This window comes from Eurosta solidaginis, chromosome 3, assembly GCF_040869045.1.
Source record: "Eurosta solidaginis isolate ZX-2024a chromosome 3, ASM4086904v1, whole genome shotgun sequence".
Lineage (NCBI taxonomy): Eukaryota > Metazoa > Arthropoda > Insecta > Diptera > Tephritidae > Eurosta > Eurosta solidaginis.
The window spans coordinates 256501037-256528332 of record NC_090321.1 but is presented as its reverse complement, the minus strand read 5'-3'; the positions used below and the strand labels follow the sequence as shown (position 1 = coordinate 256528332).

Sequence of the window (27296 nt, the reverse complement as noted above, 5' to 3'; positions counted from 1 at the left end):
TCACATGCCAAATTTCATTAAGATACGTCAGAATTTACTCAAGTTATCGTGTTAACGGACGGACGGACATGGCTAAATGAAATTATTTTTTCGCCCAGATCATTTTGATATATAGAAGTCTATATATATCTCGATTAGCTTATGCCGTTACGGGGTACCGTTATGCGAACAAGATTAATATACTCTGTGAGCTCTTCTCAGCTGAGTATAAAAGTTCCAATCAGCTGTTTATCGGCAGTCACCTGTTACTGGTTCCGCTATGGGAGTTACTACGTACAAAAACTCTATTGAAAGCTTAGCCGAAAGCTATGATCAATAAAATTTTCTTTTCAATTTAAATTAATACAGAATAACTCATAGAACCAATCTGACATACTCAAGGTGTGCATTTATTGAAAAATAATAAAAAATTAATAACTTCTTCCTTTTCCCAGTTAGAACTATTTTTTATTTTAGTATCAAACAAATTTATTTCCACAAACTTCTTTATAATATTTAGTATATCTTGACACGAGAAACCAGTAGTTAGATATAAATATATATAGCTATTTGTTAATGTTACTTATCTACTTTTATAACAATAATACATTTATTCGATTGGTATGGAGGTACATGTGACATTACATACAAACAACATACAAACAATGAAAGCTACACACTTCAAAGCATTTTCATAGATATTAGCCTTAATTGCTTTTGATAAATAAATTAAGTATAATATTTTTGGAAAAAATATGCTAATAATAATAAAATCGTTAAAAGTCGAAAAAAGCTATTCATGATAAAAGCAGCATTCGAAAAAACTTTAAAGCTTTCAAATATATGCAAAACCCCTTAATAACTGAATCTTCGTTTACGATTATGATAATGTATCGCCAGCATCATCGTCAAAACTAGAATTATACACTAGAGGAAAGGAGAATGAAATAGAATTAATTTATTTAAATTTAAAAATGTCGCAAAAGCCACTCACATCAAAGCTTAACAGCCCATATTCATAATACGTTGTTGTAATAGCCTCATCAGCAAAAGCTTCTTCCACCTTTGGCAAACAACCTGTCAGATGAAGATTCAAAGGATTTATGCAATTGCTGTCCTTGCAACAACTTGCGGGCGGGGTGCGTGCAATGCGTATATAGTCCTCTGCAGAATCGAGGCCACAGCAGGCATACTAAACATAAAGAACAAGAGAACAAAAGAGTATATCTGCTAAATTTGGCCCTTCGTTAGGTAGACGTTAAAAACAAACTTACCACCGATTGCACTCTATCCATGGAGCCAGGCTCTAAAAGCTCTTTACGCCATTGCTCCTCTACTCCCTGCATCGCGTAACGCTTGAAGACATCAGGCGTGCTCAGGTAAATGAAAGCAATAATTGCTAAGAGCAGCAAAAATAGACCAAAAGCATACTGAAGAGAGTGAAAAGTTTTGTTAGAAAAAAATTTCTTTTTTTGTTAGAAAAACTTGCTTATACCGTCCACAGCAACCGCGTCGATTCTCGTACAGTACCAAAGCAACCGAAGAATGATATAAATATGATAACGCCACCCAGAACTATGATGCCGATGGCATAATTCTGTGGCATTGCTCCCCAGCCAAGCACACCGAAAATTATCACCAAGATACCAAGAATCTGAAAATATTTAAAGAAAAATGTTGATTAAGGAATACCTGATAGAGAGTGATCGTAAATCGTAATATTTCCATAAAACTGAGATTTAAGGTGACAAGGAAGTTATGAATGAGTTCATATCTTTTTGAACTGTGGCAGAAGACAATATTTAATATAATATAACTGATATATTTTACCCACTATATAAGGAAAACACGCCTTCCTTCGTTTTCGGTATTGTGTGTAGACTTTTTTCCAACGTACAGGAAAGCATCAGCATCATAATTATTTGGTGCTTAGCCGCCTAAGAGAATTTGGCCGCTTGGTTACAAATTACGCCAGCTATCACTGTTTTGCGATCATTAACGGCTCCCACCACCGACTCGAGGGGTCTTCCTCTGCCTTTGTCTTTAAACTGCGATGTCATTTGAATTACTTTCTTAGCCGAAGCGTCTGCAAAGTGGTTGTGCTTTTGTTCGCTGCATTATCTTCTTTCTGCACAAAGCTCATACCGCTCATCATTATACCTCCTTCAACACTCCCCAGCGGCATTACGGACAGGAATAAAAATCTATCGGAGAACTTTTCTCTCGAACACTTCAAGAGCCATCTCATCTTCTCTCGACACCGTCCATGATATGTAGCCATACATCAGGACAGGATGATGAGCGACTTGTAGAGCGTGATTTTTGTTTGTCAAGAGAGGATTTTACTTTTCAAATGCCTACTCAGTCCTAATTACCACTGTTTGGCAAGAGTTATTCTCCGTTTGATTTTTAAGCTGACATTGTTTTCGCTGTTAATGCTGATTCGCGAATGCGTCGATTCTTTCATGGATCACAACATGTACTTCGTTGTGTGCTCATTTACCACAAACCCCACTTTTGTTTGCCTCTTTATCTAATACAGAGAAGGAAGAACTCACGACGCGGGTTTTCAGGCTATGATATCAATATCATAAGCATAGGCCAGTAATTGTATGATCTTATAATAGATTGTGCCATCACGGTTTAGATCTGCATTAGGTCAAAGAAATCGCACTAAAGGGAGCCTCGTTTGACTTCGAATGGCCCGAAGAGGTTCTTCCCAATCCTTATGGAGCTGGTGGTATTGCTCAACGTCACAAGTGAACTTAAATTCAGTCATAGCAGCATGCAAGCAACGTCTTTTCGCGCTGTCAAAGTCTGCTTTGAGGTCGACAATCCGATGATGATGAGTGTTGATTTTGTAAAAAGTAAGTTTTCTCTATTGACTATAGGCTTCATTCTTTCGATTAGTCCGCTAGACAGTACCTTATATGCGATATTAAGCAGGCTGATTCCGCGGTAGCGCACTTAAATTCCAATCTTAAGGTATGTGCTCATCCGACCATATTTTCCATTGGAGTTGATGCCTGCTCTTTACCAACTCTTCGCCTCCGTGTTTGAGCAGCTCGGCAAGTAGTTCGTCATTACCTGGCCCCTTGCGATTTTTTAGCCGGTATATTGCGATTCTAAATTCATCATAGTCGGGTGCCGGAATGGGTTTACCATCATCTGCGGCTAGGGTATCGGGTTCGTCTTCTCCCTCGCTAGCTAGCAATGAGGAGAAGTGTTCTCTCTACAACTTAAGCAAGCTCTGTACGTCGGTTACCAGATCACCATTAAATTCCTACAAGAATCCGCCGGATTTTTTGCAATAATATTCTGGCTTGATTTCTACCAGCCAGCACCTGGAGCCTTTGTCTCACTCACGCCTCACGTTTTTCCCTTCTAAATAGGCGTCCCTCTTCCTTCTTCGCCTCAAATTAACGTTCCAATATACTGCGCCTTGCACCGCTTGTATGCGTCCTTCTTTTTAAGGTACCAGTTTTTTTGCGGACTCGATAAAAAACCCATGGTGTCAGCAGCGGCAGTACGTCATGAGAGAGAAATATGCCCCAACTACTCGGTCGCATCGTCAGGTCGAAAATTGCTCTCAGTGTGCTGGTGTGAGAGCCGAGTGAAGTAATCATCACCCTATACTCATTGCTATATTTTTTGGCCTTTCTAATTAATGATTCATATCACATTCTGAATATTTCATTAATGCTAAATTAGTTTGTGACTAAACATTTTCGTAAAATCTCATCATAGCAAAATTCTTAATTGATTATATATTCTAAGTTCCGCTTAAAAAACAAGTAGCCAAAAGCTTTTTATTAGAAATTAAAAGGTAATTACATGGACAACACGCCAATGAACAACAAAGCCACCGCAAAAATATTTAGTCGCCGCTGACCAGCGTTGGCTCATGTCTCAATATAAATTCTACACTCATGCTTATACAAAGATTTAAAATTAAGCTTTTAAACTTGAATGCTGCCGACAAATTTTTGAATCAATTGCACTATTAATAGTTTATACGATAAGTTATACCAAATTGTACTAAAAACAAGTAAGGAAGTCTAAGTACGGGTGTAACCGAACATTACATACTCAGCTGAGAGCTTTGGAGACAAAATAAGAGAAAATCACCATGTAGGAAAATGAACCTAGGGTAACCCTGGAATGTGTTTGTATGGCATGGGTATCAAATGGAAGGTATTAAAGAGTATTTTAGAAGAGAGTGGGCCATAGTTCTATACGTGGAGGCCTTTTCGAGATATCGCCATAAAGGTGGACCAGGGGTGACTCTAGAATGTGTTTGTACGATATGGGTATCAAACTAAGGTTATTAATGAGAGTTTTAAAAGGGAGTGGCCCTTAGTTGTATACGTGAAGGCGTTTTCGAGATATCGACCAAAATGTGGACCAGGGTGACCCAGAACATCATCTGTCGGGTAGCGCTAATTTATTTATATATGTAATACCACGAACAGTATTCCTGCCAAGATTCCAAGGGCTTTTGGTTTCGCCCTGCAGAACTTTTTCATTTTCTTCTACTTAATATGGTAGGTGTCACACCCATTTTACAAATTTTTTATAAAGTTATATTTTGCGTCAAGAAACCAATCCGATCACCATGTTTCATCCCAATTTTCGTATTTGGTATAGAATTATGGCATTTTTTTAATTTTCGAAATTTTCTAAATCGAAAAATTGGGCGTGGTCATAGTCGCATTTCTAGACAAATTAAATTAAAAAGGGCGAAGCCACGCCCATTTTGAAATTTTCTTTTATTTTTGTATTTTGTTGCACCATATCATTACTAGAGTTGAATATTGACATAATTAACTTATATACTGTAAAGATATTAAATTTTTTGTTAAAATTTAACTTGTAATTTTTTTGTTTAAAAGTGGGTGTGTTCGTTATCCGATTTTGCTAATTTTTATTTTGCACACATAAAGTATAATAGGAGTAACGTTCTTGACTAATGTCATCATGATATCTTCAACGACTGCCAAATTACAGCTTGCAAAACTTTTAAATTACCTTCTTTTAAAAGTGGGCGGTACCATGCCCATTGTCCAAAAATTACTAATTTTCTATTCTGCGTCATAAGGTCAACCCACCTACCAAGTTTCACCGCTTTATCCGTCTTTGGTAATGAATTATCGCACTTTTTCTGTTTTCGAAATTTTCGATATCGAAAAAGTGGGCGTGATTATAGTCCGATTTCGTTCATTTTAAATAGCAATCTGAGATAAGTGCCCAGGAACTTACATACCAAATTTCATTAAGATATCTCAACATTTACTCAAGTTATCGTGTTTACGGACGGACGGACGGACGGACATGGCTAAATGAATTTCTTTTTTCGCCCAGATCATTTTGATATATAGAAGTCTATATCTATCTCGATTAGTTTATGCCGTTAAGGAGCACCGTTATGCGAACAAAATTAAAATACTCTGTGAGTTCTGCTCAGCTGAGTATAAAAGCATAGAAATAAGCTTATCTCATGTCGTTAGAAACAGTCCAAAGCCAAGTGACACGCTTTCATGAATTAATTTTCTACACCATATAGAGTCGATTCAATGATTCATGCAATCTGAGAAAGAGGTTAGGTTGACGCAATTAAGCTGGGCCGAGCAGTCAGGTAGGAAAAACAGACAACACAAAAAACGCCGGTTAACAGAGCAATCTATGTAAGTGACCGGCAGTGCTCGGACTTATAAAGTAGTAGACACACAAGATTTTTTCCTACATAGGAAGTTCTGCCATGCAAGTTTGAAAGTCTTCCACCTCTTTTTTAGAAGCTCTACGACAAAACTATATCTGTTTCATAATTATTAGAAAAGGAATGAAATATTAAAGGTGTATTATTTCATAAAATGAATAAAGTCTAGTGAATCTCTTATCGCCATATCAACCCTTGCCCTTTCGTATATCCGCTCTTTGGTCTTCTGTACCGCTATAAGCTATCTGGAAATCAACTTTACAGCAAATACTCATAAAGGGCCTCCTACGATGTTGCCATGCCTTCACCGGAAGCATTTCCATCGCTCCTAATTGTTCATAGCTCACTGAAAGTGTGGCGGGTCATAGGCACAGTTGATCATAAATGCCCTTTGAAATTAGAGTGCGCAGATCTCGCGGTTTTTTAGAAACCACGTGATTTGTGACTGTCACATCTCAGTCGCATCGATTTCGATTCAACATTGTGACTGAAAAGTGGTATCAGAATAATGCGAAATCGCAGTTCACAATCACACTTACCAGTGCCTAATCACAGCCTTCGCCGCAGCAGAACATTTAACAGCGGCTCAATAGAAATCAATAATTCCGTGATTTGTGCTGCTATCTACTGCTGGATCTCTCAGTGAGTTGTTTGATGTCATATGCGCAGTTTGCTTCAACGTCTACCACAATTTAGTGGCAGCACAATTCACAATCCTTCGTCCATATCACAGCTAATTGTGCCAGTGACGCGAATTGTGATTTGATCACGTGATTGCAAACGATCGTAGTGATATTTTTCTAGGGGAGCCGTGTGTAGAGTTCCACGAATTGGGAATGGCCAGAGCAATTCTTCTGCATGCGGTTCAAGCAGATCACTATTTTCCATCGCTTGCGGCCAAGAATCCTCTGGGTAGCCATTAATGTGAGAAGGCGACAACGTGGCTAGCCCACTCTGACATACTCGGTTTAAGGGTTAGTTGGGGGATTTTCATCGCAGGGTCTTTCCACCACAAGCTGCGGCTGCAATCGGGCGTCTGTCTTGGATTAAGGGGCTCGCTATATAAACGTGCCATTTCGTAGCATTTCTATCACCGCTGAACGGTTTGTGCGCTGGCATTGGGAGTGATGACGGCCTCCGCAAGCGTTTAAAGGACAATGATTTGAAAGTATGCACCTGGAATGTCGGTTCTCTTAATAGGATTGGTGCAAATGCTAGGCTGGTTAATGTCCGTATCAAAGCAAAATCAGATATCACCGCCAGCCTTAAATGCGATGGACGGGCAAGGAAAAAAGAAGATTAAAAATTTTGACATTTACTGCAGTGGCTATACAAATAAGCGCAGTTTTGGTGTCGGATTAATGGTGGTAGGGAGACTTTGTAGCCAAGTACTGACGTTCACAACAGTGGATGAACGTCTCGCCGCTAAACAAATAAAAGCAAAAATTTTTATTATATCATTCATAGGCGATGATTTGAAAGACGCCTTCTATGAAGGCTTAGAACACACATGCGAGCGCTACCCCTGCCATGATAAATAAGTCGTTCTTAGCGACTTCAACGCAAAGAAGGTGTTTTTGGCCCGACAGTCGGAAAGTTCAGCCTCTAAAATGAAACCTCTTCTAACGGACTGAGAACGATCGACTAAGCGGGTGATCGAAACATGATCATATCCAGCATGAGGTTCATGCATACAAATATACATAAAGCTACATGGTTGTCCCCCGATCGAAATACACGCAATCAGATCAACCACGTCGTGGTAGACGGATTCCCCGGACTTAAAGCTTTCCGTCAGTGGTCGAATTTTTGGGTAAAATTTGCGGGAATTATTTATCGTGGCTAGCAGCTCAAACTCACCGCACTCACGCCTTCCTTCCTGCCAGGAAGAATTCTCTAAACGCGTATTGTGCGAAAGATGGATTGGACCTTATCAGTGCAACTTCAGACCTTGTATATCTGCCATCAACCAGATTTTCACTATGCGCCAAATCTTGAAAAAAAGCACGCGAAAAAAAATTTACACATATCACCTCTACGTCGATTTTAAAGCCCCCTTCGACAGCACGAAAAGGACCTGCAAAATGATGTTGAGCAACGCCAATAGCTCTGTCAGAAGGGGGAAGGACCTCCCCGGGCCGTTCGAAACTAAGCGAGGTTTCCAACAGGGCGATCCCCTATCATACGATTTCTTTAATTTCATGCAATTACTGGTGTACACTGATGACGTTCATATCATCGGCCCGAAAACCCGCGCCGTAAGTTCGGCTTACTTCAAACTGGAAAAAGAAGCGGAAAAGGTGGGTTTTATGGTGACCGAGGACACAAAACGAAGTACCCGCTGTCATCAAGCAAAGAGTCAATCCATATATACTCCTTGGCAACTACGCCACTGCTGACACTCATAATTTCGAAATAGTAAAAGACTTCGTTCATTTGGGATCCAGCGTTAACACAAATATCAGCCCCGATATCCAACAGAGAATCACTCTTGCCAATAAATGCAGCTTTCGACTAGGTAGGCAATTGAAAAGTAAAGCCCCCCCCCCCCCCCCCCATATCGAAAATCATATTCTACAAGTCACTTATTGTCCCGTCCTGCTACATATATGGTGCAGAATCATGGACCATGACAACGTCAGATGCAGCGGCGCTGGGAGTGTTCGAGAGAAGCTCTTCGGAAGATTTTCGTACCTCTGCGTATTGGCGACGGCGAGTACCGAGGAAGATTTAATGATGAGCTGTACGAGCGTTACGCGGACGTCACCATAGTACATTGAATTAAAACGCAGCGGCTACGCTGGCTAGGGCAATGTTATGCGAATGAAAGCTGATGCTCTGGCTAAGAAAGTATTTTTACCGGAACCCGCTTATCGAAGCAGAGAAAGAGCGCGGCATCACGCCGCTGGAAGTCCCAGATGGAAAACGATTTAAATTCTCTTGGCGCCAGTTAGTCCAGTGAGGAAGCGAATTGGCGCTAATTGTATACAAATGGTGGCAGTTGACAGCCATACTTGACCGAACAGAGCTTACATCTGAGCTGTATAAGTTTAATTGTATTACTCAATGGCAGCGACTTTTTTGGAACCACCTAAGACTGAACCAGTTAAGATCGCATTGAAGAGGTCTGTCACTCCGTATCACATAACTGTGGCTGTTAAAAGCACTGCGAGGGGACAGCATTAAAACTGGTACCGGCTCTAAATGCCGTAGTTTTGCGCTAATTCGAAACTAGTTAGTGTGATTCGCTGCAGTGAAGCTAAAATAAAATGTAAACGCGGATGGCAATATGGAATTTGGTGGCCTGTCTTTATTGGGGGCGTATGACAAATATGTATTTTTTTCGAAAGTTGTAAAAAGGCAATGACAATGTGTTAATCGCTTGTTGACGCTGTTAAATAAATAATTGAATAGGCACAAATAAATAATAATGGGCGAATACATACATACATATGTAAATAAATGCCGATATACATACATATAATATATCAGTACACAAACATTTTTTTTTTATAATCGACAGTCTTCTTGAAATTTTTTTGTTTTAATGATCTCACTCGTCTATAATAATATTCTCAAAACAATAACAAAAAAATAAAATAAACAAATTTTAAGCACTTCCTTTATAGAAATGGACAAAAATCGGCGAAAAATGTCTCCTTATATGAAGACATATTCTTGCTAAACTTTGATTTTTAAATTTTGACATAGAAATTGCAAAAATATTTATGAGAAGTAAAAATATAAAAGTGGAGCACACATTACTGGGATTGGAAAGTTGGTAGGAAAGGAAATATTATTAGTCAATCAATTGGGCTCCACCTTTATATTTTTACTTCTCATAAATATTTTTGCAATTTCTATATCAAAATTTAACAAGTAAGGAAGGCCAAGTTCGGGTGTAACCGAACATTACATACTCAGCTGAGAACTATGGAGACAAACTAAAGGAAAATCACCATGTAGGAAAATGAACCTAGGGTAACCCTGAATTGTGTTTGTATGACATACGTATCAAATGGAAGGTATTAAATAGTATTTTAAGAGGGAGTGTGTCATATTTCTATAGGTGGACGCCATTTAGGGATATCGCCATAAAGGTGGACCAGGGGTGACTCTAGAATTTGTTTGTACGATATGGGTATCAAATGAAAGGTGTTAATGAGTATTTTAAAAGGGAGTGGACGCCTTTTAAAGATATCGCCATAAAGGTGGGCCAGGGGTGACTCTAGAATTTGTTTGTACGATATGGGTATCAAATGAAATGTGTTAATTAGTATTTTTTTAGTTCTAAAGGTGGACGCCTTTTCGAGATATCGTCATAAAGGTGGACCAGGGTGACTCTAGAATTTGTTTGTACGATATGGGTATCAAATGAAAGGTGTTAATGAGTATTTTAAAAGGGAGTGGACGCCTTTTCAAGATATCGCCATAAAGGTGGGCCAGGGATGACTCTAGAATTTGTTTGTACGATATGGGTATCAAATGAAAGGTGTTAATGAGTATTTTAAAAGGGAGTGGGCCTTAGTTCTATAGGTAGACGCCTATTCGAGATATCGCCATAAAGGTGGACCAGGGGTGACTCTAGAATTTGTTTGTACGATATGGGTATCAAATGAAAGGTGTTAATGAGTATTTTAAAAGGGAGTGGGCCTTAGTTCTAAAGGTGGACGCCTTTTCGAGATATCGTCATAAAGGTGGACCAGGGTGACTCTATAATTTGTTTGTAAGATATGGGTATTAAATGAAAGGTGTTAATGAGTATTTTAAAAGGGAGTGGGCCTCAGTTCTATAGGTGGACGCTTTTTCGAGATATCGTCATAAAGGTGGACCAGGGTGACTCTATAATTTTTTGTACGATATGGGTATCAAATGAAAGGTGTTAATGAGTATTTTAAAAGGGAGTGCGCCTTAGTTCTATAGGTGGACGCCTTTTCGAGATATCGTCATAAAGGTGGACCAGGGGTGACTCCAGAATTTGTTTGTACGATATGGGTATCAAATGAAAGGTGTTAATAAGTATTTTAAAAGGGAGTGCGCCTTTATTCTATAGGTGGACGCCTTTTCGAGATATCGTCATAAAGGTGGACCAGGGGTGACTCTAGAATTTGTTTGTACGATATGGGTATCAAATGAAAGGTGTTAATGAGTATTTTAAAAGGGAGTGGGCCTTAGTTCTAAAGGTGGACGCCTTTTCGAGATATCGTCATAAAGGTGGACCAGGGTGACTCTATAATTTGTTTGTAAGATATGGGTATTAAATGAAAGGTGTTAATGAGTATTTTAAAAGGGAGTGGGCCTCAGTTCTATAGGTGGACGCTTTTTCGAGATATCGTCATAAAGGTGGACCAGGGTGACTCTATAATTTTTTGTACGATATGGGTATCAAATGAAAGGTGTTAATGAATATTTTAAAAGGGAGTGCGCCTTAGTTCTATAGGTGGACGCCTTTTCAAGATATCGTCATAAAGGTGGACCAGGGGTGACTCTAGAATTTGTTTGTACGATATGGGTATCAAATGAAAAGTGTTAATGAGTATTTTAAAAGGGAGTGGACCTCAGTTCTATAGGTGGATGCTTTTTCGAGATATCGTCATAAAGGTGGACCAGGGTGACTCTATAATTTTTTGTACGATATGGGTATCAAATGAAAGGTGTTAATGAGTATTTTAAAAGAGAGTGGGCCTTAGTTCTATAGGTGGACGCTTTTTCGAGATATCGCCATAAAGGTAGACCAGGGGTGACTCTAGAATTTGTTTGTACGATATGGGTATCAAATGAAAGGTGTTAATGAGTATTTTAAAAGAGAGTGGGCCTTAGTTCTATAGGTAGACGCCTTTCCGAGATATCGCCATAAAGGTGGACCGGTGACTATATAATTTGTTTGTAAGATATGGGTATTAAATGAAAGATGTTAATGAGAATTTTAAAATCGTGTCGGTCTTAGTTCTATAGGTAGACGCCTTTTCGAGATATCGCCATAAAGGTGGACCAGGGGTGACTCCAGAATTTGTTTGTACGATATGGGTATCAAATGAAAGGTGTTAATGAGTATTTTAAAAGGGAGTGGGCCTTAGTTCTAAAGGTGGACGCCTTTTCGAGATATCGTCATAAAGGTGGACCGGTGACTCTATAATTTGTTTGTAAGATATGGGTATTAAATGAAAGATGTTAATGAGTATTCTAAAAGCGCGTCGGCCTTAGTTCTATAGGTAGACGCCTTTTCGAGATATCGCCATAAAGGTGGACCAGGGGTGACTCCAGAATTTTTTTGTACGATATGGGTATCAAATGAAAGGTGTTAATGAGTATCTAAAAAGGGAGTGGGTCTTAGTTCTATAGGTGGACGCCTTTTCGAGATATCGCCATAAAGGTGGACCAGGGGTGACTCTAGAATTTGTTTGTACGATATGGGTATCAAATGAAAGGTGTTAATGAGTATTTTAAAAGAGAGTGGGCCTTAGTTCTATAGGTAGACGCCTTTGCGAGATATCGCCATAAAGGTGGACCAGGGGTGACTCCAGAATTTGTTTGTACGATATGGGCATCAAATGAAAGGTGTTAATGAGTATTTTAAAAGGGAGTGGGCCTTAGTTCTATAGGTGGACGCCTTTTCGGGATATCGTCATAAAGGTGGACCAGGGGTGACTCTAGAGTTTGTTTGTACGATATGGGTATCAAATGAAAGGTGTTAATGAGTATTTTAAAAGGGAGTAGGCCTTAGTTCTATAGGTGGATGCTTTTTCGAGATATCGTCATAAAGGTGGACCAGGGTGACTCTATAATTTTTTGTACGATATGGGTATCAAATGAAAGGTGTTAATGAATATTTTAAAAGGGAGTGCGCCTTAGTTCTATAGGTGGACGCCTTTTCAAGATATCGTCATAAAGGTGGACCAGGGGTGACTCTAGAATTTGTTTGTACGATATGGGTATCAAATGAAAAGTGTTAATGAGTATTTTAAAAGGGAGTGGGCCTCAGTTCTATAGGTGGATGCTTTTTCGAGATATCGTCATAAAGGTGGGCCAGGGTGACTCTATAATTTTTTGTACGATATGGGTATCAAATGAAAGGTGTTAATGAGTATTTTAAAAGAGAGTGGGCCTTAGTTCTATAGGTGGACGCTTTTTCGAGATATCGCCATAAAGGTGGACCAGGGGTGACTCTAGAATTTGTTTGTACGATATGGGTATCAAATGAAAGGTGTTAATGAGTATTTTAAAAGAGAGTGGGCCTTAGTTCAATAGGTGGACGCCTTTTCGAGATATCGTCATAAAGGTGGACCAGGGTGACTCTATAATTTTTTGTACGATGACTCTAGAATTTGTTTGTACTATATGGGTATCAAATGAAAGGTGTTAATGAGTATTTTAAAAGGGAGTGGGCCTTAGTTCTATAAGTGGACACCTTTTCGGGATATCGTCATAAAGGTGAACCAGGGGTGACTCTAGAATTTGTTTGTATGATATGGGTATCAAATGAAAGGCGTTAATGAGTATTTTAAAAGGGAGTGGGCCTTAGTTCTATAGGTGGACGCCTTTTCGGGATATCGCCATAAAGGTGGACCAGGGATGACTCTAGAGTATGTTTGTACGATATGGGTATCAAATGAAAGGTGTTAATGAGTATTTTAAAAGGGAGTGAGCCTTAGTTCTATAGGTGGACGCCTTTTCGAGATATCGCCATAAAGGTGGACCAGGGGTGACTCTAGAATTTGTTTGTACGATATGGGTATCAAATGAAAGGTGTTAATGAGTATTTTAAAAGGGAGTGGGACTTAGTTCTATAAGTGGACGCCTTTTAGAGATATCGCCATAAAGGTAGACCAGGGGTGACCCTATAATGTGTTTGTACGATATGGGTATCAAATAGAGGTATTAATGAGGGTTTTAAAAGGGAGTGGTGGTAGTTGTATATGTGAAGGCGTTTTCGAGTTATTGGCCAAAATGAGGACCAGTTTGACCCAGAACATCATCTGTCGGGTACCGCTAATTTATTTATATATGTAATACCACGAACAGTATTCCTGCCAAGATTCCAAGGGCTTTTGATTTTGCCCTGCAGAACTTTTCATTTTCTTCTACTTAATATGGTAGGTGTCACACCCATTTTACAAAGTTTTTTCTAAAGTTATATTTTGCGTCAATAAACCAATCCAATTACCATGTTTCGATATCGAAAAAGTGGGCGTGGTCATAGTCGGATTTCGGCCATTTTTTATACAAATACAAATTGAGTTGAGATAAGTACGTGAACTAAGTTTAGTAAAGATATATCGATTTTTGCTCAAGGTATCATAATAAGGGCCGAGCGGAAGGACAGACGGTTTACTGTGTATAAAAACTGGGCGTGGCTTCAACCGATTTCGTCCTTTGTCACAGAAAACAGTTATCGTCCTAGAATGTAAGCCCCTACCAAATTTCACAAGGATTGGTAAATTTTTGTTCGACTTATGGCATTAAAAGCATCCAAGACAAATTAAATGAAAAAGGGTGGAGCCACGCCCATTTTAAAATTTTCTTTTATTCTTGTATTTTGTTGCACCATATCATTACTGGAGTTGAATGTTGACATAATTGACTCATATACTGTAAAGATATTAAATTTTTTGTTAAAATTTGACTTAAAAAAAAAAATTTGTAAAGTGGGCGTGGTCGTTCTCCGATTTTGCAAATTTTTATTAAGCATATATATAGTAATAGAAGTAACGTTCCTGCCAAATTTCGTCATGATATCTTCAACGACTACCAAATTACAACTTGCAAAACTTTTAAATTATCTTCTTTTAAAAGTGGGTGGTACCACGCCCATTGTCCAAAATTTTAGTAATTTTCTATTTTACGTCATAATTTCAACTCACCTACCAAGTTTCATCGCTTTATCCGTCTTTGGTAATATTATCGCATTTTTTCGGTTTTTCGAAATTTTCGTGGGGGGAAAATTGGGCGTGGTTATAGTCCGATATCGTTCATTTAAATAACGATCTGAGATGAGTGCCCATGAACCTACATACCAAATTTCATCAAGATACCTCAAAATTTACTCAAGTTATCGTGTTAACGGGCAGATGGACGGACGGACGGACATGGCTCAATCAATTTTTTTTCGATGCTGATGATTTTGATATATCTATCTCGATTCCTTATTACAACCAACCGTTATCCAGTCGAAGTTAGTATACTCTGTGAGCTCTGCTCAACTGACTGAGTATAACAATCGAAGTTTAGCAAGAATAGTGTGTCTTTATATAAGGAGACATGTTTCGCTGATTTTTGTCCATTTATATAAGGGAAGTGCTTAAAATTGTTTAATTTTATTTTCTTCTTTTCTCACATTTACTCGGTGTCTTGATCTATCTGTTAAGTTTTACGCTTGTAGCTCAATGAGAACTTACATAAAAATCAATCCCAAAATTCCCTCCGTTCCGTTTGATTTTTCTAAATATCTCAGTCCGTGCGCCCCTAGCAAAATTTTTTGTATTGTGTCATCGGCTGTCATCGACCTCTGCATTAAGCTCTAAATTTTTAGCTTTTAGCTCATCGAGAAGTTACTTAAAACCCGGTTTCAAATTTATATATTATTATCTAATTTTTTCGATCCGTGTGCCACCTAACGGAATTTTTTTCTTTTTTTGTTCCTTGTCACAGCGTCTTAACCTGTCTGTGAGGTTTAATGTTGGTAGCTCAATGATAAGTTACTTTAAAATCTGTCTCAAAACACCAAATTTCCAAATTCTTATCTAAATATTTCGATCCGTACGCGACCTAACGACATTTTTTCTTCTTTTCTTCAATTTTCTCGGCGTCTTATCCTATCTGTGAAATTTTACAGTTTGTAGCTCACTGAGATCTTATATAAAAACCAATCCCAAAATTCCGTCCGTTTTGTACGATTTTTCTAAATATCTCATCCCGGGCGACCCCTAGGGAATCTTTTTGTATCGTGCCACCGGCTGTCATCGACCTCTGAATTAAGTTTGAAATTTCAAGTCTCTAGCTCATCGAGAAGTTACTTAAAAGCTGGTTTGAAAATTTTCAAATTCTTATCTAATTATTTCGATCCGTGTGCCACCTAACTGATTTTTTTCATTTTGTTGCATTGTCACAGTGTTCTAGCCTATGTGTAAAGTTTCACGTTTGTAGGTCAATGAGAAGTTACTTCAAAATCAATTGCAAGATTTGTATGAAAAGCGGATAAACATTCAACCGACCTATTATAAAGGAAGTAAAAAGCGAAATGAGAATGCAAAAATTTAGATTTTTAGATTCACGTCATATGCTTGGAAATCAATCATGATTCATTCTTATATTGGCAACTGAGACGTGACGATTGAGATAAAACAAGTTTTTTTCATTGTATATTATGACAGATCACTAAGCGATTGCGTCAAATAGACTGCAGCTCAGCAATAGCGAGGCATGATAAAATGACTCCAAGTATAATGCAGAGGCAGAGTGGTGGTGCTCCGCCTACTGCACCGAGGATCCTAGATTCAAGCGCCGGACAAAGCAATATGATAAATTAAGTTTTTGCAATTAGAAAAAAAGTGTCGCTAAGTGGAGTCACCCTTCGGCAGTGATTTGGTAAACACTCCGAGTATACGTACATGAAATAACATAAATATATGTAGTTTATAACAAGTAAGGAAGTCTAAGTTATGGTGAAATCGAACATTACATACTCTGCTGTACACTTGAAATGCTGTTGTTGTTTGTTTTGTGTGCTTAATAGTGTTACAAGGCTGCGCTCTTATACATATACATAATGTAACGAATTTAGGGAATTATCCGCTTATTCCCAACCTTCTTCTTCGTTCGAATCGCTAAACTGTTGAATAAGTCACTCCAATATTCAGTATTGCAATATGGTCGTTATTTAGTCTACTTTAGAGAAGTAAAATTATACTTCACAACAGCGTGTTTAAATCAAACTCATTACTGATTACTCAGCTTGCTCTGCTTTTATACTCTCCGTTGCTTCATTCGCATATTTCTTCTAAAGTCTAGACGTTTCGCCTTCTAGAACTGCTGTATCTCCTGCTTGGTAATTTCTATATGATGATTTTGATATATGGAAGTCTATATCTATCTCTATTCCTTTATAGCTGTACAACTAACCGTTATCCAATCAAGATTATAATACCCTGTGTAGAAGTACAGCTGGGTATAAAAACTAAACAACACGCCGTAGCACAGAGGTTCGCGTCTCCGCTGTTAAGCACAACTCCTTTTGTAGCGAGTTTTTTAACAACTGCCTTCTTCAATAATTGCCGCTAGATGCGTCTCTTTGCGCGCCTAGCCTAGAAGGTAACAAACATACAAGTGAAGTTAATATAAGCGTGTTAAAATAGAAAGCACTTCCTATGAAATTGCGTTTTGTTTATAAATATTTGCCTATTTTACCGTATTATTAACTACGTTCTTATTTTCCTTCTACTTTTGTACTCAAACTAAATTTAGGTCATAAATAATAAAGCCAATTGACGACAACTCTTTCACAATACCCAAAACTTGAAGAAGAGGAACGCACACTCCCTAGGGAAACGCGAGTCACTCTAGCGCAACTTCGATCTGGATACTGTAACAGGTTAAACTCTTACCTACCCAGAATCAACCCCGACATACAAAAGATATGTCCTGTTTGTAACGTGTTCCCACATGACACCAACCATCTTTTCAACTGTATTGTGGAACCAACGTACATTGGTCGGTTCCATAGGCCAAAAATAAAAAAATCAAAGTGAAAAGTTTGTCACCAAATGTGTCGTTAGTATCTCTTATTAGAACAGCCTTTAAAATGTATATTTGTTTTCTTTGTATTCGAAGTGTACTCTTTAAGATTGTTTCAAAAGTGAGGCTATGGTATTAGTTGGTTTTTGCAGTGTGAGCAAGTTAAAAATAAAGTGAAAGTTTAAGCTATTTAAAAATACACGAAATATCATTGTATTGAAATAGATAGAAAGGAATATTGAAGTCAAAGGTATTTACTTTATTTTGAAATAATTTTAGTGTCTTTAGCTTGTTGTGTTCTTTTTTGTTATTAAAATTTCACCAGTGCCTTTATTAGTGTTTATTTGCACAAATATTTCAAATTAAGCTAAAGTTTTAGTTGGGTTCCTCACCGATCCACACGTTCTGACTTATATCTTATTATTAGTCGAAGTTCTAAGATTCCAAAGTGTTAATATCAGCTGCCACTTTCCGCCACTAACTATGGTTTGCGACAGTTTTCTGATAGCGTCACCCTGATAAATTATTGTCGTATGTTATATGTGATATGCAACATACGACATTCTTTTTTCCAGTCGACGATATGCAAATGTAAACTTTTGTGCGTGTTTGTAGTTTTGTTATTGTTATGTATGCAAGATCTTCTAATAACTTTCATTTCTTTATTTAATCCAGGATGCAACGCCTCTAAAACCACTCTCATTATGGTCCACCCCTATTGAAACAGCAAGTTTCCTTGGACTCCCGTTAAAGGATATTGATTTGTGATCGGTCGCACATATTGGTTGGGGCGAAGCACTGTGACACCAATAACAACAACGATAACTCCTTCCTCAGTTTCGTTTCTCTTAAGCTAATAAGATTAGAAAATACACGAAACTATTTGCAATTTAATACGTAACATGAAAAGGTTACCCAGTGTACATGTACACTGTAGAAATTATGATAGTTTAATCGAACGACTTTGGTTTGTAATGGAATAAGGAATCGAGATTGATTTGGATTTCTTTATAACTATCAACATCGCAAAAGATTTTGATTGAGTTATGTCCGGGCGCCGACCAACACAATGACTTGAGCAGAAATTAAGATGTTTTGACGAAATTTACCAGCTTTGGCTTATCTGAACCAAGAAGGTATTGGTATTTATAATGGTCGAAGTTATATGATAACCATGGAAAAAAATTATATGATTCAACAACAAATACAGAAAAATAAGAGGTTAGTATTTAACATGTTATACTTTTGCAGGAGTATTGTTTTTGCTTTTACATGTAGACCAGAGCAGAGGCGGCTAACGACCACGCCCACTTTTTAAAAGAAGCTGTTGAGAAGTTTAACCGTAACAAAGTTTGATAAATATCTATACTGTTACTATACCTGATAGGTTGAAAAAACCTTAATACAGTCTTCTGCTTTTAATGATAGGAGTAACTTTGTTAGTCTAACGTTTTAAGACCTACACAAGCCCTTCCGGCCTGGTCGATTAGGAAAGGAAAGGCAAGTGGAAAAAATTAAAACACCGTCGAAGTGTGAACGGCTTGTTACCAATAACTATTGATTCCTTATCTAAAATATATGCATTTGAAACCGAATAGTTATCGAATTTTTATCTGTGGGTTATTGGTTTGTTGTTGCAAAAACTACCGAGATTTGTTATTGATACAGAAAAACACAAAATCCAACCATTATACAAAAAAATAAAGTAATAACGCAGGTACGACAGACAAACAGGCATCCCCAGCGGGCTAGGGAGCTTCGAATGTAACCGCGGCAGTTATGCCTGTCGTAAGAGGCGACTAAATACCCAACTTTTTCACGGGGTAGGCTAGACCAAGCCTTTCAAGGGATTGCCAGCGCAATTTATAGCTTCTCCAAACCAATTCTCAACCTCACCTTACCGGTGCGAATCCTGTTTCTTTAACAGCTGAGGCTCTGGCGACCCGATGGATGTAGGGGGTCGGCGGGGTGGCCGAGAAGGTTTCATTTGGTCATGTTAAATCTTTCCCGAGATGGTCGGGCTAGTGCCTTAATCGTGCTTGTTACCGGAATGGACAGAATCTATATCCGGCAAAGGACCATCAACATCGATAACACTCCGTAAACTTTCGGGGAGTGTTCTTATCGCTACAAAAAACAGGTATCAACAAATAAACACAAAATAATAAACCAACCAAATCATGGCTTTCTGCCATGAAAAGCTCTCAGTGAAAACTCATCTGCCTTGTAGATGCCGTTCGGAGTCGGCATAAAACATGTAGGTCCCGTCCGGCCAATTTGTAGGGAAAATCAAGAGGAGCACGACGCAAATTGGAAAAGAAGCTCGGTCTTAGATCTCTTCGGGGGTTATCGCGCCTTACATTTATTTATTTAAATCAACAAATACACAAAACAGCTCAAACGACTAAAATTACTGACATCTACCTGCTTCAGCTCACCACACAAATTGAGACGTGAAAACCACCCCCGTTTCTGAATGAACACAAAACACACACATACATATATATATAAAAACACAAACATTCAATTTGAAAATACCTGCTCAGGCACCTACGAACTATAAATATAAGACAAACGACAACAGCAGGTCAGAACGAAAAATTACACTGATGATGGCGCCATGCCGAAACTGGTTTGTCTTCAAATCAAATTTGACAATTGATGACGGAAAATCGTTTCAATATAGGTACATCAATTATGTAAAATCATTAACTGATGTATTTTCATTCATAGCACCTTTATACTGAATATCTCTAAAAATAAATGCACATCAGTAGTCTATAAGATGTGATCAGTTTGTATACGAAATTAATAATAAAAAAACAAAAAATGTAAGGCGCAAGAACCTTCGAAGAGATTTTAAGCCGAGCTACTATTCCTATTTTCGTCGTGCTACTTTTTAATATTTCCTACAAAATGGCAGGACGGGACCTGCATGTTTTATGCCCTGAACGGCATCTGCAAGAAAGATGAGCTTTCACTGAGAACCTTTTCATGGCAATAATACACCCGGAGTGGTTATCAAATCACTGCCGAGGGCGACCCCGCTTAGAAAAACTTGTTTCTAATTGAAGAAACTTGTTTCTAAAATATTTGATATAGCCCGGGGCGTGAACCCAGGATCTTCGGTGTGGTAGGTAGAGCACGCTACCACTACACCAGGGCGGCTGCCGAAATAAGTCTATATATATAAAAATAAAGGCTAAAATGTGTGTTAGTTGGTCGCCGGTGTTTGAAGAGATGTGTCGGTCGATTTTGTTCAAACTTTCACACAAGTTGCGTCTACCCCACGCGGTGGTTATTACATAGGTTTGGTTCCGATCGACGCACAGGATCTCGAGATATAGGCCAAAAAGTGGACCCGGGTACCCCCAGAATGTGTTTATAGAATATGGATAACAAATGAAAGCTGTTGATGAGTGCTTTAGTGGGGGGAAATTTTCATGCCCCTGGATGACTAGGGTCTCGAGATATACGCCAAGACCTGGAACCGGATACTCCTAGAATGTGAGTGTAATATGCATATCAAATGAAAGCTGCTACTGAGAGCTAAGTAAAGTAATTTTCATTGTGATATTCGATTAAGTCGCATCAACCTAGCAAAACTGATAAATATGCAAGCGAAGCCGAAAAAAGACATTAATTAATAATACACTCAGAGAAAAACGCCGTTCTAAAATCCAGCACCACCGGACTCAATTCAAGCTTTTCATGTTCTTACTTTTTTGTTCTTGAAAAACGAACAACCTGTTCTTAAAACAACAACGTTGTTCTTGAACTGACACCATTTTCTTGAAAAGAAAACGGCTGGTCTTAAAATATGAACAAATGTTCTATTAATGAGAACGATGTTCTTAAATTAAGCCCAAGAAAAAAAAACGGTACAATTCGTGTGCACCTACAATGTTAAATACAACATTTGGCACAAATTATAAAGCAGTCGTAGTGGCCCAGCGGCTACGATGTTGCGCTTGCGATCGTGTGGCGCGAGTTTGACCACCGTCATTTTTTTAAAACAATTTTTTTATGTTCTATTTTTTTTTAACTCTTATTTTTCGTTCAGTTCTGTTCACATATGCACAGGTAATTCTCAAACTTGTTATGAAATGTTTTAAGTATATATGCAGATTACATCTTCAAATAAGAATAATTTCTCAAAAAGAGAAATGTATGAAGAAATGCTTATTATGTATTTTTCTCAAAATTTTGAATTTTAATAACAATTTTTTTGTTATAAATATTTTTTATTTATGACAAAAAAATTATTGTTAATAAAAAAAAAATAAATGTATTTAAAAAAATAGTTTCCCCTCCCACCAAAGATCAAGCACGAACCATTCTTAAATTGAGACCGAAAAATGATAAATCGACCCCAAATAGTTCTCGAAGCGTGAGAACGAAAAATCCTAAATCAAACCCAAGCAGTGCTTGAAATGAGCACCGAAGTTTCACACATCAATACCAAACTGGTCATAAAATACGAACGGTGTGCTTGGAAAAACTGTTCTTAAAACAAGCCCAACGGTCACAAGTTAAGAAAAAACATACTTAACAGACTTCTGTCAACGAATGTTCTTAATTTTGAACTTGTTTCGTTCGTTTTTTCTCTGAGTGTACCCACGATATACCTGAAATTTGGTATATAAATTTGCCTATATTAGTATTTACGATCCTTTTTTCCGGGAAGTAGACTAGAGACGGCACGGGACTGGGATTAGGACTAGGACTGGAACTGAGACTCGGAGTGGGACCGGGACTGGGACTGAAACAAAATACATACCACCCTCTGGGATTGGCAATAAGGGATGAAGAACAATGAGACAAAGATGGAGATAGATGAAACGAAAAAGACGGAGGGAGGAGTGAATAAAAGGATTAGGGAAAAGTGATGAGGGGAGAGGGCAGAGTTAGACGAAAAAAGCTTATTATGTATGCAGATAGACCAAATTTAGGGCAGAACAACGTCTGCCGTGTCTGCTAATAACATAAATAAAATTGTTGTTTACAACGTTATTCGCGACTACACACATTATGTTGATAGTAACCGCAGAAAAAGTTAGATACAACGAAAGAAATTAATAGGTAGAAAATATAGACGTTTAGCATAATACTACGTACTTATGTATATAAAAACATAAAAATTGTTATACATGTTTTACATCTATTTAAGCATTTGGGTATGTATATGTGTATATTGCCCCTTCATCGTAAAAAAAAGCGAATGTCATACTTCAGCACGCTCAACTGCCAAGCGACTGATTTGAGGTTTTCTAAGGAAGGGAAATCTAGAAAATTGTTGACTCTTTAGTTGGTTAGTCCGTCCAAATGATATCATTTTCATTTTAGTTAAGTAAGTTAACACCAAATGGGTTGACCACAAATCTATGTACATTTGTATTAATATAGTTATAGAGAGGCGGGCGGGTAGATATAACACACCAAGGTCTTTTATAATGTGTGGTAGGTCGTTTGTTGGGTTATTATGTAAACAAACATAGATAGATAGCATCATACTATTTCTAACTTTGTGAGTATGTAAATTGACATAAAATGTATGTATGTCAACATGGATGTATGTCTTGATGGGAAATTGCGCGTGGAGGTGAATATTTTTTTATTAATTTCAGTTATTTTCTTTTAATTTATATTTTGATGCGTAACACAAAGCTTAAGGCAGTTGTTAGATATCATCGCAATAAAGGTACATAGCACAGAGACACATATACATATTAACATGCTAGGGTGTTCTGCAATGGCGTTAAATTTGTACATATGTATGTATGTGTAAGATGAGTGAAATAATATGTAATAACGAAATGCTATTATAAACAAGGTATATTTGTTCTAAAAACCGCAGCAAAACGTGCTTTGCTAAAAAAACAAAGTTACTCATACGACCATCCGGCCAAATATTTTCACCATGAGGCGGGTTTGTTGTTAATTTTATAAACCCTTTCAAAAGCATGGCCCGGATACGTATTCCATGAACTGAACACTCCTCTCTAGAAAGGGACTTTTGTAATGTTATGTTATTATACGTTACGTTATTTTATCTTATGTTATGTTATGTTATGATATGTTATGCTATGTAATGTTTTGTTATGTTTTGTTATGTTAAGTTATGTTATGGTATGATATTTTATGTTATGTTATGTTATGTTATGTTGTGTTATGTAATTTTTTGATATCATTACGCAATATTTTATAGATAAAAGTTTCCAACGAATCACAGTTATATGTCTCCAATGGTATATTGAGCTATTTATTGCCGACTTCAGCGGACAATAGACTGCATAGCTTCGTTAAGTATGCTTCATTATACTCAGTTGAGCAGAGCTCACAGAGTATATTAAGTTTGATTGGATAACGGTTGGTTGTACATATATAAAGGAATCGAGATAGATATAGACTTCCATATATCAAAATAATCAGGATCGAAAAAAAATTTGATTGAGCCATGTCCGTCCGTCCGTCCGTTAACACGATAACTTGAGTAAATTTTGAGGTATCTTGATGAAATTTGGTATGTAGGTTCCTGAGCACTCACCTCAGATCGCTATTTAAAATGAACGATAGCGGACTATAACCACGCTCACTTTTTCGATATCGAAAATTTCGAAAAACCGAAAAAGTGCGATAATTCATTACAAAAGACAGATAAAGCGACGAAACTTGGTAGATGAGTTGAGCTTATGACGCAGAATAGAAAATTAGAAAAATTTTGGACAATGGGCGTGGCACCGCCCACTTTTAAAAGAAGGTAATTTAAAACTTTTGCAAGCTGTAATTTGGCAGTCGTTGAAGATATCATGATGAAATTTGGCAGTAACGTTACTCCTATTACTATATGTACGCTTAATAAAAATTAGCAAAATCGGAGAAGGACCACGCCCACTTTTAAAAAAAATTTTTTTTTAAAGTAAAATTTTAACAAAAAATTTAATATCTTTACAGTATATAAGTAAATTATGTCAACATTCAACCCCAATAATGATATGGTGCAACAAAATACAAAAATAAAAGAAAATTTCAAAATGGGCGTGGCTCCGCCCTTTTTCATTTAATTTGTCTAGGATACTTTTAACGCCATAAGTCGAACAAAAATTAACCAATCCTTTTGAAATTCGGTAGGGGCATAGATTTTATGACGCTAACTGTTTTCTGTGAAAATGGGCGAAATTGGTTGATGCCACGCCCAGTTTTTATACACAGTCGTCCGTCTGTCCTTCCGCATGGCCGTTAACACGATAACTTGAGCAAAAATCTACATAACTTTAATGAACTTAGTTCACGTGCTTACTTGAACTCAATTTATCTTGTATGAAAATTGAACGAAATCCGACTATGACCACGCCCACTTTTTCGATATCGAAAATTACGAAAAATTAAAAAAATGCCATAATTCTATACCAAATACGAAAAAAGGGATGAAACATGGTAAGGTACTTGGATTGTTTTATTGACGCGAAATATAACTTTAGAAAAAACTTTATAAAATGGTTGTGACACCTACCATATTAAGTAGAAGAAAATGAAAAAGTTCTGCAGGGCGAAATAAAAAACCCTTAAAATCTTGGCAGGTATTACATATATAAATAAATTAGGGGTATCCAACAGATGATGTTCTGGGTCACCCTGGTCCACATTTTGGACGATATCTGGAAAACGCCTTCATATATACAACTACCACCACTCCCTTTTAAAACTCTCATTAATACCTTTAATTTGATACCCATATCGTACAAACTCATTCTAGAGTCACCCCTGGTCCACCTTTATGGCGATATATCGAAAAGGCGTCCACCTATAGAACTAAGCCCCACGCCCTTTTAAAATACTCATTAACACCTTTCATTTGATACCCATATCGTACAAACATATTCTAAAGTCACCCCTGGTCCACCTTTATGGCGATATCTCGAAAAGGCGAACACCTATAGAACGAAGGCCCACTCCCTTTTAAAAATACTCACTAACACCTTTCATTTGATACCCATATCGTACAAACAAAGTCTAGAGTCACCCCTGGTCCACCTTTATTGCGATACCTCGAAAAGGCGTCCACCTATAGAACTAAGGCCCACTCCCTTTTAAAATACTCATTAACTCCTTTCGTTTGATACCCATATTGCACCTACGAATTCTAGAGTCACCCCTGGCCCACCTTTATGGCAATATCTCGAAACGGCGTCCACCTATGGAACTAAGGATTACTCCCTTTTAAAATACTCATTAACACCTTTCTTTTGATACCCATATTGTACAAACAAATTCTAGGGTCACCCCTGGTCCACCTTTATGGCGATATCTCGAAAATGCGACCACCTATACAACAACCACCACTCCCTTTTAAAACCCTCATTAATACCTTTAATTTGATACCCATATCGTACAAACACATTCTAGAGTCACCCCTGGTCCACCTTTATGGCGATATTTCGAAACGGTATCCATCTATAGAACTAAGGCCCACTCCCTTTTAAAATAATCATTAACACCATTCGTTTCATGCCCATATTGTACATACAAATTCTAGGGTCACCCCTGGTCCACCTTTATGGCGATATCTCGAAACGGCGTCCACCTATGGAACTAAGGATTACTCCCTTTTAAAATACTCATTAACACCTTTCATTTGATACCCATATCGTACAAACGCATTCTAGAGTCAACCCTGATCCACCTTTATGGCTATATATCCCTAAATGGCGTCCACCTATAGAACTATGGCCCACGGTTACCTCGGTTCATTTTCCTATATGGTTATTTTCCCTTATGTTGTCACCATAGCTCTGAACTGAGTATATAATGTTCGGTTACACCCGAACTTTACCTTCCTTACTTGTTTTTTTTACAATTTAGGGGCAACTGCCTATTCTGCCTACTTGTTAATCTGGCCCTGCCCTCCCCACTTCAAACCATTACTTACCGCCCACAGCAAATTCAGCAAAAACAGCGTGTACTTTATTGTCCCCGTTGTGCAACTCATTTTCGTAAAGCCTCTTTCCGTATTCCCTGTACGAGTGAACAATAACAATGAAAGTAATTTTATATTACTTTCAAATCACACACCCTATTAAATTACGAAGCAATGCCCAGTTAATTTATTAAAATCCCGCCGCCACACATTTCATTTAAATCACCAAGCCACTGTGACGACTAAATTTTTCAAAAGTCACAAATAAATTAAATACTCAAGCACGCCACATACTCATTTAGAATCATTAAAAATCACACTGTACATAAAATATTTTACATATACTTAAGTGGGTATATTGGATGCGAACGTATGTATGTATGTAGTGAATATGCGCAATTTTTTAGAGACTGAAGGAACGGATCCAAGCTCTGGCCTTCAAAATGATTGATGCGGCTTTGATTTTGTTGATTGAATAGTAATTTTTTAATTCTTTTTATTCAACAATTTTTAGCAAGGTATTTGCTTAAACAAAGAGATAATTTAAACATTAAAACACAGTCTTCAAATTTTTTTTTAGCATATGGTCATACGAATAAATTCTAGAAAAACAATCAAAAAACGCGTAAAAATTTCAATAAATCCAATAACCGGCAAAGTTAGTTTTATAAATAAAGCGCGCACGCTTTCAGCATCAACTCACAATTCGTTTTGAAATAATAAACAATTAACATCAACAATAATACCCATTTTTTTTTTTTAATTCGCTTAAGAACAACTCAAAAGACCGACGTCGCTTCTAAAATTGGTTTTGACTCGCCGCACAATTCCAACTCTTTTCTAATACAAACGACCAACTGATGCGATACGCGATACGTTGTTTTGCGAATTGACTCGACTCTGCAGCTACTCAAAGTCAAATGTGCTCAACATACGAGCGACAGCTAGCTGAGC

At 37.7% G+C, this 27296-nt stretch overlaps 1 protein-coding gene across 2 annotated transcripts; it reads right to left on the bottom strand.

Annotated features, from left to right (window-relative positions):
- Positions 1-448: 448 nt before the first annotated feature.
- On the bottom strand, positions 449-27296 carry Tsp42El (Tetraspanin 42El). 2 transcript variants are annotated; one of them, XM_067778164.1, is made up of 5 exons: positions 1814-3620; positions 1475-1633; positions 1254-1409; positions 974-1171; positions 449-906 (listed from the first exon to the last, which is right to left on the bottom strand). In XM_067778164.1, the coding sequence occupies exons 2-5, from the start codon at positions 1583-1585 to the stop codon at positions 835-837; spliced, it is 537 nt and encodes a 178-aa protein (XP_067634265.1). In that variant the 5' UTR covers positions 1586-1633; positions 1814-3620; the 3' UTR covers positions 449-834. The 2 variants fall into 2 exon arrangements, with proteins under 2 accessions (XP_067634265.1, XP_067634264.1); XM_067778163.1 differs by lacking the exon at positions 1814-3620 and adding an exon at positions 26355-27296 and having other exon boundaries at positions 452-906.

Bases quoted from the DNA above. Each gene is read 5' to 3' on its own strand.
- Tsp42El (XM_067778163.1), bottom strand. From the start codon at position 26,414: ATGAGTTGCACAACGGGGACAATAAAGTACACGCTGTTTTTGCTGAAT. The intron at 1,172-1,253 runs GTAAGTTTGTTT...CTTTATGTTTAG, and splicing joins TGGATAGAGTGCAATCGGTG to TATGCCTGCTGTGGCCTCGA. The intron at 907-973 runs GTGAGTGGCTTT...CCTTTCCTCTAG, and splicing joins ATGGGCTGTTAAGCTTTGAT to TGTATAATTCTAGTTTTGAC.